This window comes from Sparus aurata, chromosome 5, assembly GCF_900880675.1.
Source record: "Sparus aurata chromosome 5, fSpaAur1.1, whole genome shotgun sequence".
NCBI classification, from domain to species: domain Eukaryota; kingdom Metazoa; phylum Chordata; class Actinopteri; order Spariformes; family Sparidae; genus Sparus; species Sparus aurata.
Window position 1 is genome coordinate 31,512,058 of NC_044191.1, and position 12,348 is coordinate 31,524,405.

The 12,348-nt window shown below is 44.2% G+C and overlaps 1 protein-coding gene across 2 annotated transcripts; it reads left to right on the top strand.

Annotated features, from left to right (window-relative positions):
* The first annotated feature begins 310 nt into the window (after positions 1-310).
* LOC115581870 (eosinophil peroxidase-like) lies at positions 311-7,261 on the top strand. Of its 2 annotated transcripts, none has more exons than XM_030417360.1 (14): positions 311-443; positions 660-728; positions 967-1,054; positions 1,151-1,326; positions 2,986-3,118; positions 3,378-3,507; positions 3,626-3,832; positions 3,929-4,289; positions 4,371-4,531; positions 4,643-4,901; positions 4,992-5,162; positions 5,296-5,533; positions 5,623-5,822; positions 6,022-7,261. In XM_030417360.1, the coding sequence occupies exons 2-14, from the start codon at positions 662-664 to the stop codon at positions 6,435-6,437; spliced, it is 2,607 nt and encodes an 868-aa protein (XP_030273220.1). In that variant the 5' UTR covers positions 311-443; positions 660-661; the 3' UTR covers positions 6,438-7,261. The 2 variants fall into 2 exon arrangements, with proteins under 2 accessions (XP_030273220.1, XP_030273221.1); XM_030417361.1 differs by having other exon boundaries at positions 345-458.
* Positions 7,262-12,348: the final 5,087 nt, after the last annotated feature.

The window sequence follows — 12,348 nt, forward strand, 5'->3', positions numbered from 1 at the left end:
ATTATTAAAAACAACAAATAGTTGTAATGTAGGATACTTTTTTCCCCTCCAGTGAAGCAAAAATGTTCTTTGAATTTTTCCAGATAACTTCCTCGTCTTTATTCTTTAGTAGTATCTGTAAATAACTCATTTAAAACGAGGAAGAGATCTCTCCATCTACACGCACCATTCACCCTCCCTGTGACTTTCTGCTTCCTTGTTCTTTTAAGAGTTGCTCGACAGGTACTGTAGAGAGGAGGAACTAAGAAGAAGAAAACTAAGTCCGAGCAAAACAAATTCCTGACAACAAATCTGACGTCAAATGAGGCGTTGAGCCAGCGCCCTTAAAAGGCCTCGCGGTACCTGTGAGGGATGTTGAGCAGCAGTGACCTCACAGCAGCTGGAGAGCATCGAGCTGGATGATACAGAACATCAGAGGAGACGAGGTTCTGGTTCTACTTCAGGTTCGGACTTTTCAGGTTTTTAACTTTCCATTTATTATTTATCCTGCACTGAAACAACCTGCACAATCTATACTGACAATATGCTATGATCCATAATAATGTATAACATTGCATTGTGTTCCCCCCCCCCCCCCCCCCCCCCCGCTTATCTTTTTAGTATTTGTTTTATTTTTAATTGCTTCATATGATTTGATGATTTGTGTCTGTTTTGTGTAGAGATGAACGGGTTTCTGTGCCTTCTGGCTGCAGGCCTCTACCTGTGCTCGCAGTGCCAGGTGACCGCTGGTGAGTACGACTTCCATCACCTGCAAAAAGCTCGAGATGCGTTCATTAATCACATGATGAAAAATAATCTGTCATCTTCGCAACTTGTAAAATCTGCAACTTTTGCCTTTTTTAAGTGGATGTTTTGGATGCATGGGTGACACCTAAAAATAAAACATCACGTCATTAGTGCGCCTTCAGTATTAAGAGTGAACTGGAGGGTTTAAAATTAAATAAATTCTGTGCTGTGCGCTTTCAGAATCACGGCTGAGTCGGAGCGTCATCGAACGAGCTGTGATGGCCGCAAAAGCCAATGTGGACTCAGCCTATACCTACTCCAGACGAGAGTGAGTGTCCCGACCTGTTCCACCGGTTCAAACCTTCCTTATCGATTAAACAAATGAATAAAAAAATAAATTATCTGATTTATCCAAACAACACAGGAGCCTCGACCGCGTCCGGAGGAACGCGCTGAATCCTGCACACGTCCTGAGGTTGCTGAAGCAGCCTGCGGGGGTGAGCCGCACCGCCGTGCGCGCCGCTGACTACATGGAAAACGCAGTGATCCTGGTCAAGAGGTCTTTGGAGAGACGCCAGAGACGCTCCGTCAATGCCACAGGTGCGTTTGTAGACCTTTTTGGAGGGGGCCCTATGCACGATGGGGACCACTAGTTTGTGACAGACCCTTTTTATTTATTTATTTTTTCATTTTCCTTATTTTTTCTAAGTGTCTGTTTAAAAGGTGCAGTAGGCCTATGTAAGATTTTAGTTGAAACGTTATAAAATTAACCAAAAATGTTGCTGTTAGTCTGTTATAACAGGGAGTCTGCATCAATAATGCAATGACAGATTTCTTGTAATGATTTTGTACTGAAGAGAAAGGCGGAAATAAAGTGTCTCAGCAGTTTACTACCCAATCAAAATTGTTGAAATTGTAAAAACTGTATTAAGTCTTATTTATCCTGTGTCTGAATGAGGGATTTGTCCTTTTTCCCCGGGTTGTATGCGCCCCCTAACAAAAAAGCCGGCCCCAACCTGGCCCCCCTATTAAAACTGGTCTAGAACCGCCACTGCCGCTCGGTACAACTTCTACTTTTCCATCGCAACTTAGACTAAACGGCAGGTTACTGTAGGTGTGTCTTAAAACAATGACGCACCCATCCCAGTCCGTGCAGTGTCGAAGAATCAACGCAAACAAAGAAGCTAATTCATTTACAACCCCCTCCCCCCCTTTATTTTAGTAATTTAAAACCTTTTAGTTTGAAGCAGCTCTGCAGGAAACATATTTTCACCAGAAGGAACTAAACATGGTTAAACTGGAATGACAGTCTTTGAACAGAGAAGGTGGCCTTACACATTCCTTATCCCACCACCCACCTGCAATGCAGTTCTGAGTTTTCTCCCCAGGCAGCTTTACAACCAATCACACCTGGGCTCACCTGGCACTAGCAGCCCACATGAAGGCCAGCAAATTACCGCAGCTCGGTTTGACTTGGCGCTGCCAAAAGTGCACACGGAAAAATGGCATTTGTTACCTCTAAGCTTTGTGTTCCAGTGACATCTACTAGAGTTAGCAGGCTAACCAGCCGTCTTGATCCAAAGCTAGCTTGCTAGTGACGTAGACACTGACATGTCCCCGGTGCTACTAGCTCCCAGTCTGGACCGCTTGCTTAGCTAAGCTAGCTTAGCTAACTAGCTGACAGCAGCTACAGTTAGCAGCAATTAGCGGTTAAACTAGTGATATGCTGCCTGCTATTTGACAAGCGGCCAATTCTCACATATTGCACCTTTAAACTACAAGGGAAGCATCTGAAATTGGCGATGTTCACTCGATATAGAGGGCGCTAATTTTGCCTATATTTTGCAGGGCATAACGGTCACATCTTCACAATGTTCATTAACTTTACACCTTATTGAAAAGTAAAACATGCAAAGATTTTAAATATTAGTCACATCTCCTCAACATAATTGCCCTTTAAGTCTCAGTGTCACAGCACAGACTGCTTTCGTTTTAGCTCGTTCTCATCTATTATTACTCATTTCCAGGACAAACAGGACAGAATTTGGGATGTGAGGCAACTGTTTTTTAAATCAGGATTATCCAGAGCCACCATAACATCACAGTATGTCCTCGTGGGGGCCCCTTGGTGGCTTCAAGGGTTATTACAACCACACAGTCTGCACGAAACAAGAAAATGTCTCAATGTATGAATGTTCCCGACAAATATTTACAAATCACTCACAGCCGAGTTGCTTGTTCTGTGTTTATGTTAACCAGATCTGCTCTCAGAGGAGGATCTGGAGCTCATTTCCGAGCTGACAGGCTGCTCTGCACAACGTCGCGCCCCTTCTTGCTCGACGTTGCTCTCTATAGACACGTTTCGCACCGCAGGCAGCACCTGCAACAACGAGTGAGTCTGCAGTTTAATAGCACCTTTTCATTTCATTTCACAAATGAGTGTGTGAAAGCGAGTGTGGACAACTGCACAGCTATCTTTAATTTAAGTCAAATCTCTTATTATGATGTTGCTGATTTTGCATGCTGTTTCCAATCCTTTTTAATATATTTGCTTTTACTCAAACATTCAAACATTTGACAAATGCAAAGAAAGAAACAGAGAGGATAAACAGAGTGTGAAAAATTATTAATTTTTTTCTTCTCTCTCACAGGCAGAACACCCGATGGGGAGCCTCAAACACACCCTTCGCCCGCTGGCTCCCTGCCGAGTACCAGGATAACATCGCGCAGGCTATTGGCTGGGACCCTGAGAAGAAAATCAACGGACATATTCTTCCCCTGGTAACATACTTTAATATATCATCTCTACTTGCTGCGCTGCAAATGGCTGAAAAAGACACTTGGTTTGCACCAATCCTTTTGGATACCAAGGTGTTCATTGTCTGCATCCTGTCTGTAGGTAAGAGAAGTGTCCAACAAAATTCTGAGAACAGCAAACTCTGATGTGGAGAACGACCCGCTCTACACTCACCTGGTCACCATCTTTGCCCAGTGGACGGACCACGACCTGACCTTCACCCCTCACTCTCCCGTCATCAAGTCATTCAGCAGTGGAATTGACTGTGACAAGAGCTGCGCTCGCACAGAACCCTGCTTCCCCATTGAGGTGTGTGTCACCCATATCTAAAGCCTAAACACACACACACACACACACATACACAAATACACACTGACTCTTAACTGCTTCTTGTCATCCAAACAGATTCCCAGGCAAGACCCTCGCTTTGGCAGAAACTCAGAAGAGTGCATGCCCTTCTTCCGCTCAGCACCAAGTTGCGGCTCCGGCAACACTGGCCACATCTTCGGTGCAGCCACCGTCCGCCAGCAGATGAACACTCTCACAGCTTTCATAGATGTGGGCCAGGTGTACGGGTCAGATGAGGCCAAAGCTCGCTCACTCCGGGACCTCACCTCAGATAAGGGACTGTTGAGGGTCAACAAAGAGTACACTGACGACGGCCGTGAGCACCTGCCCTTCAGCGAAATGACTACCAACATGTGCGCCACACGAGCTAACATCACTAATGACAAGAGAGCCAAGGAGGTGCCCTGCTTCGTCGCTGGTGAGCGTTCAGGAAAAAAACCCTAATGTACAATACAGAAAAGAGTAAGATTGAGTCTAAGCATTTTATGTGACTTTTCAGGTGACGAGCGAACCAATGAGAACATTGCTCTGACCTCTTTGCACACACTGGGGCTGCGTGAACACAACCGTCTGGCTCGCGCTCTCGCCAAACTCAACCCTCACTGGAACGGAGAGCGAATCTACCAGGAGACGCGCAAGATCATGGGAGGATACTTCCAGGTTAGAGAGAGGCTCAGCTGCAGGGAGTTTTTCAAGATATTGCAGTAATGATCAAAGGAACGAATAGCATGTCATGGCACGGCTCCGTCAACTGTTCTTTTTGTCTTTCAGGTGCTCACTTTCAGAGACTATTTGCTCCACATTGTTGGTCCAGACATCCTCGCCAAGCAACTTGCCACCTACCCTGGTTATGATGAAGAGGTGGACCCGAGCATCTCCAACGTGTTCGCCACCGCTGCCTACCGCTTTGCCCATCTAATGGTGCAGCCGTTCATTTTTCGTCTTGATGAGCAGTACAAGGAACACAAGAAGTTCCCCAGCCCATTGCTGAGCAAAGCCTTCTTTGCACCGTGGAGAGTCATCTTTGAAGGTATGGCCAAGAACTGTAGCTTGTTAGTTCTTCCTAAACATATAATACAATTGATTGAAATTGAGTTAATTCATCTCTTGATTTCCTCAGGTGGTCTGGACCCAATCGTGAGGGGGCTCGTCGGCAAACCGGCCAAGCTGAATACGCAGGATCACATGATGCCTGATGAGCTGAGGGAAAAGCTGTTCAAATTCACCATGGATTTGGCGTTGGATCTGGGCGCCCTCAACATGCAGAGAGGCCGAGACCATGGACTCCCCGGTACTTCTTCAGCCTTCTATGAATTCTTTGTGTTTAGAATGAATTCCACAGAAATGTCTAGTTTTTTTCAAGTCATTACAAATCAAATATTCAAAGCATTGCAATATTTTTCACACCGTGTTTCTCTTTTTAGGCTACAACAAATGGCGCAAATTCTGCGGGCTGTCAGAACCACAAAACCTGGAGCAGCTGGCTGAAGTGATGAACAACACTGACCTGGCCAAGAATCTTCTGGATCTCTACGGGACACCTGAGAACATCGACGTGTGGTTGGCAGGAGTCGCCGAGCCGTTTGTCCCCGGAGGAAGAGTTGGTCCCCTGTTCGCCTGCCTGATTGCCACCCAGTTCCAGAAGATCCGCCAAGGAGACCGGTAATTTTTTTTTATTAAACTACAAGATATGTAGATGCTTGTGTCACTGCACCTTTAGATTCACTTTAACTGTCACTGTCAAATTTCAGACTTTGGTGGGAGAAGGAGGGAGTCTTCACTGAGGCCCAGAGAAAGTCCCTGAAGGAAACATCATTTGCCCGGATTATTTGCGACAACACTGGCGTCACCGAAGTGCCGGAGAAACCCTTCCAGTTCCGGCCTCGGGGCTCCGGTTACACCCAGTGCAAGGACATTCCTCCCTTTGACCTCAACCCATGGAGGGATGATGGTGAGCTGATGTCCTAACATCCTCTCTGACACATTTGACCAAAGCAAATCAGTGCAGACGGTATTTTAAAAATACGGGTTTTCCCGTTTAATTTTCTGTAGAAGCCTTCTGTTGTCTACCACTCCACATATACTGCTATTTAAAAACTACAATGAGAATGATCTGTTGGTATAATTATTATTTTTTTTTCCCCATCCAGGTAGAGTAAGCCGTTCTGCCCCTTCTAGCAGCACACCCAAGGTAGCCTTCTCCATGCGTCTGGGCAACAATTTCCCCCCAGCCGGCAAGCCCATTCCCTTCCGTGTCGCCATCTACAACGACCAGAACAGCTACGACGTCAAGAAGGGGCTTTTCACCTGCGAGCATCCAGGTGTATATGAGTTCCACTTCAACTGTGCCATCAGCGACAAAGACGCCGGTGTGGATCTGATGCGTAACGGCGAGCTGGTCGCGCACTCGTTCACCAGCTCACAGAAGAAGGGTCACGTCACGGCCAGCGGCACCGCCATCATCAAGCTGGAGAAGGGCGACGAGGTCTTCCTGCTGGCCAAACACGGAGCCAACGGGGTGCTGAGTGACAGCTACTTCTCAGGGCATCTGTTGTTCTCTGAGTAAAGGACTGTCCTCGACACCGCTGCTAACCTCCAACATCGAAAGTAAAAAGGTTGACCCCGTTCTTTAATACCATATGCACCCCTTAAATGCTGTCAATTGGATGAGATAATCCCACTTTTTGGTGCCATTTACTGCACTGTAGAGTAGAAAAGGAAGTTCAGCAGAGCTAAGCTGAGAGGTGAGAGGTGAGAGAACTAATACAAGCTCTCACTGAGCAACCAAAGACAAAAAACACCTTTAAAATTGGCATTTTTTTAGTAGTGAAAATTTGTTGTAGCTGTGATTGCTGAAGGAAAGGCACTTTTTTTCTTTTGTTTTTCTGTGGCGTTATACGATTTTCTAAAGGTTTTGTACTAAATGAAGGATTATTCATAACGCACTGATATCTGAATGTAAAAAAAAAGGGCAACCCTTATTCGACCTCTCTAAACAATGTGAAAACCTTCCGCTACCTAACTTTGATTTTATTTTAAGCTGATCACTTCCATTGTCTTTTAAAATTGTCTTTGTTTGTTCTCTTCTCGACTGCACAGCAGCTTTTTGTGTCTGACACTCTTTACATAAGCTACAGTTCAAATTCAAGTAATAATTGTCTCGACGATGATTCTTCGTGCTTTCGTCTAATTCATTTTTCTGGAGCAAGTGTATGACATGAAACAAAGGTCGCTGGCTGGAACTGAACTGACCCCGTTGTTGTAACCATTCATGTACTCAGTGAGCTCAGATGTGACGTTCTGACAGATCTTTGGACACACACACGTGTTTGTCCAGAGTTTAAGTGTAAGTCTCTAAGTTTGACATTAATAAAAGTTTCATCATACCAACATGCCTCCTGCCTCTGCATCAATCTGAAGAGGATATAAGACGACACAGTTGATGATGTTTCTCACGCAGACCAGCAGATGGCGCCGACGTGCAACTTTTAGGAAGAGGACGGGCACAATCCTGACATCTGAGGGATTCACAGTTACAGGACGACGCTGGTTCTCATGTTCAACAGATCTTTTGTAGATTTAATTCACACTGGAGCAAGATAATCATAAAGTTTCATCTTTGACTTAAACACACGCAGTCTTAAAGTTTAGTTTCAGCCAAAGCAGAGCAAATAATCTAAAGTTGATCACTTCATAAATGCATTTAGAGACGGATTGTTCAGAAAGGGTTTTAATGTGTTGTCTTAATGTTTCTGCAAAACCTCTTTATATCATTTAATATATAGTTTTGTTTTTTTTCCCTCAGACGAAATGAAAAAAAAAGGTAACCCCTTTTCTCTGGAGCAATGTTTCTATTAGCTGATAACAAATCTTGATTCATGCAGATCAAACAAAACATTCAGGGATCTTTTGGAAAAAAGGATTGACTGTACAAAGGATTTACACCGTGCCGTAAAGCTGTCCGCCTGAAAACAGATAGAAGCTTTTTACCTGCGGTGCATCTGTGCTGCTACAAGTCAGGAGGCAACATGAGATACTGTTGTGGGAGTGAATTCACGCTCGTTAGATACATATATATGTATGTATGTATATATGTTGTGCTCAGTGCTCGGTCAGCGGTAAGTTTCGTGGTGCAGTTTGTTTGTCACAGACTGTGGAAGCTTTAGGATGAGCTTCTGCTGATTTTTGGACGTGTTTTGATGCACAAAACTGTCAGTATTAACTGTCTGAAAGAAACTGGTGACACACGACGAATAGATTTACTCTCAAAGCAGGAAAACACTTGGTTTTAATAACATTAAAGGTGCACTTTGTGATTGAGTTAGTAAACTGAATGAACAAACGCACTTTCACACTGTTTCACTGTGTTTATGTTTGCAGGATTCTTCTCAGTAGCTTGTTTATTCCTGATCTTGTGTCATTACCTTATTAATATTGTAAACAATCGTTGCCTGAGTTTGAATTTATTTCACCAAACTACAAACTAAAATGCATTTAATGTAAATATGGGCCAGTTTCTGCAGCATCTGCTCAGTCGCTGGCTTAACTTTCACTCAGACAGGAGTCAAAAGTCTTAGTTTGTGCTGTCATCGAAAGACGCTCTGTTCTTGTTTGCCAAATGTTAAATCACTTCTAAATAAATAAGTTTGGTGTCTTTTGGCCGCTTGTATGTGCACCACACAGTAAATATTAAAACTAAAGAACTAACTGGGACTCTTAAATGACAGGGAGGAATTCAAACTCACATACAGCCGTGACTTTTTCTGCTGTGAAAAGCAAAAGTGGAGTTATTCTCACGCTATTTCTCTTTTTTATGACTTTACTACCTCGGTTTCAAGATATCAGATTTTCCCAACATAATAACGACACTATCAGTCAAACTCTCCTTTAACTTTGCTCACCTCACGTTACGTAAACTCAACATATAAGTGTGGGGAGTTGGAGGGAGAGTCTGACGCTGCTCGTGACTGCACGGACGCCTACAAAAACAACACTTTGTGAATTTTTTCTGTTTTATGATGAGCGGCAACCGTGCAGAACCGTCACCCAGAGGTCAGTAGAAGTAAAACCAGGGAAATGTTTGGGGCCCCAAAAAGATATGTATGAAACTCGGCCCCTGGTGTTTTTCAAATCAGCACATTTTTATAATCCCCCTCAAACCTCCCTTAAAAGCACAATATTGTTCCCCGATCTCTGCGACAATGAGAGCTATTTACAATTTAAGTTATTAAAAAAAAAAGTATTCATATTATCGAGAAGAAACTTTAGGATTTGGCACATTTCTCCGTCCAAACTCTTGAATCTCTGCTGATGTCACCTTCCATGAGGGCGACGTACGGGACATTATTAATACGACATGATGATTATCGTTGATATCGGTGTATCGTTACACTCAGAGTTTGCACAAACTCACTTCACTTCCGCGTGTCACGTCTTGTTTTAAGTGTAAAACTCTGAAATCTCTCTGCAGTGAACGTGGAGTTGTTTGGAGATAAACTGTGTTGACTTTATAAACCTGATTCAGCAGAAAATACAGCAATCTAGACAACAATAAAAAAAAAATAATATACATATTGATGTTGAGTTTATGACATATATTGTTGTTGTTATTGTACAAATGAGACGTGGCCTCTTAAATCTTCTCTGTTTCTTTCCGTTCTTAATGGAAAAGTCTTCTACACTTCAGACAGAACACAGTAAAGTTGCAGATTAATGTGATTTTTAAACCAAATTTTCGATTAGTTATCGTGATAATATCGTTAAAGCCACTATAACCGTGTATAGTGAAAATCTGATATGGTGGCAGCCCTGCTCAGAAGTCTGTGACAGTTTCAGTCCATCACATCAGATTTGTCTTTACCTCCAACATACCTGATGTCTCCCCAATGCTGCTAAAAGTTTATGATGTTTATCTTCACGTTGAGAAATGAGGTTAAAGGCGGAGGAGGCCGCTCTAATTGCGGATGCCGACGCTCCCCTGAGGAGGAGGTGGAGGTGGAGGAGGTGGATCTGCATCTTTTCCCTAAATAAGCAAACAAAACAGAAAACGAGTGCAATATGCGACGATCGATGGGAGACGTTGCTGGTCGCATTAGCTCTGTTGTTTTCTGCACAGTGGAGAGGAGGGACGGGAACCAGCTGCTGCGCCTCCGCACACACACACACACACACACGCACACGCACGCACGCACGCCACGCCCCTCCTGACCTCCGTGGACACAGTGCCATCCACACAGAGTGGCTCTGTGCGTCCCAGGGGAGCAGGGGAATGCTGGAGAGGACGAGCGGCACACGATACCCCATTGTTTGGTTTAGCAGTCACTGATCCCCCACCGCCACCACCACCTCCCTCTCCACCTCCTCCTCCCCTAAAACACGGGCTGACCGTCTCAGCGGGTTAAATTGATTAGAAAGACGTTTGTGGTTTTGGCTAATCCCCCCTCCCTACATTTTCGGGCCCCGGCTCTCCGCTCCAGCAAATTATAAAAAAAAAAAAAAAAAAAAGCCACACAGCGAGTCGAGCTGTGGTGCTGCAGCCGGTCGCACCTGTGGGACTCGAGCTCAACGTGACAGCAACTTTTTAATCACGCCACGTGGACGTGATCGGAGGGGCTTTCAATGAATGATCATCTGCTGAAACACTCCGCGTCAGATCAGTGATGTAAAATCATCATCAGAGGTGAGAGTGTGACACAAAAACTGGAATATCGCTTTAAAAAAAAACCTTTAAAGGAGCGTAATGATTGGGATTAATCTCTTTGATGGCAACATGAATTAAACCTTCTTTTGGAATAAACGAATAAACACATAAATGTCAAGGAACTGGATAAAAGGTGCGACTTATTTGACTTCTTAATGAGGTCAAACCTCCTCGAGATGATTCACAAAGCTGTCAGAGAAATGAATCTGATGACTCAGCTCAGGTCTGCTCGCTCAAATTAAAGGATTATAAGAGATTAAATTGGGTTTAACATACAGAGAGAAACTCAAAGGTCAAATCCAAACTTTAGATTATAATTTTTTATAGCAGGAGAAACATCAGATGCTTTGATTTTCAGACATTATGGGTCGATTCGTTGAGTTTTTTTACGCGCTTCTCCTCAAAACGAACAGGCGCGCGTCACGTCCTCCTGGAAAGATTGTGGAGGAATTTTATTATTTTAAAAAGTGTGTCATCGTATTTAGATTACTTTCATGGTTAAGCAGAGCCGTCAGTCACGTCAGGGGACGTGTGTGAGGGGGGACACACGGAGACAGGGCGGAGACTCGGCAGCAGGATTCCCCAGGACCAGCTCTCATAATTGGGGGGAAACATCTGACTTTGTCCCGCGCTGGCAGATGGTGGGTTGAGGCGGGATCCAAAGAAGGGGGGAGATTTACATCCATTGTCCAGGGCGCACGAACTCCACACAGAGACAATAGTATCGGTAAGAGGCAAAGAAAAACCAGGGCTGGAAAAAAAAAAAGAAACTTTCCTTTTCAACGCAGATTAACAGGAAAAGAAATTAAAATTGCCCGTCTGTGAAACTAAAATCATACTTTCGATTTTGTTTCTGATTTCCTGAAAATCATTTAAATCTTTTGAATCATCAGCATTTTTTTTTTTTTGTTTATTCTTAATTTTGTAAACTTTCTGGGTTTATTCCCAAAATGTCCAGTTTGTTTGTTTGTGTGTTTGTTATCTGACTTTACGCACATCAGCAGCAAAAAAAAGAGAAACTTTCAGACTGTCACCAAATAATTCTGACTTTACATCCAGCACATCACCACTTCACAACAAACACGCGTTACTTGTCGATTTGTGATCAGACGGTTCTGCTGTATTGATTAAGAACTCATTCGGAGGACTGTCACCGGTCGGGCAGCGGTCCAAACGCCAATCAGAGCGCGGCGCTGTCCGCTGCTGTTGGAGATTGATGGACCGACCAGACGGCCATTGTTGCGGGTCTGACACTGATGCGGTGCCTCCTCAGCGGAATCACCGCGTTCAAAGGGAAACAGACGGCCGAGCTGCTGAATACGCGCCTGTCCGGAGCAACACTCCCGTTCAGTCCTGACTTTGGACAAAATAACACCGAACACGATGTGTGAGGGGCAGAACCGGCACCAGAGAGTCCGGGATCAAATAAATAAAACACTCAAAACACTTTAATGAACCCCCAACATGTTGAATAAAACCCAAACACACACGCACAAAGAAAGACCTTTAATTTTACGCACGCTTCTTTTTGTTTTTGACGCGTGTTTCTTATTCTTTTTTTGTTTGTTTGTTTTGTAAATGTTGCGCACTCAGCCTGTTCTCACCCCGGCCGAACTTAATGTGTGTGAAGTTTTGTTGCCAGAGTCGCTGGTTGGATGCTGAATCTGGCACAAGTCCAAACAACGGATGCACTTTACACCAATGAGAGCATCCATTTCAACAATCGGTCCCCCATATGGCACCGAGGCCCCTCCTCCACGCTCTATCCCGGCGGAGG

Excerpts from the sequence above, each read along its gene's own strand:
- LOC115581870 (XM_030417360.1), top strand. The coding sequence starts at position 662 with ATGAACGGGTTTCTGTGCCTTCTGGCTGCAGGCCTCTACCTGTGCTCG. Across the intron at positions 3,119-3,377 it reads GGCAGCACCTGCAACAACGA|GCAGAACACCCGATGGGGAG; the intron begins GTGAGTCTGCAG and ends TCTCTCTCACAG. Across the intron at positions 3,508-3,625 it reads ACGGACATATTCTTCCCCTG|GTAAGAGAAGTGTCCAACAA; the intron begins GTAACATACTTT and ends TCCTGTCTGTAG.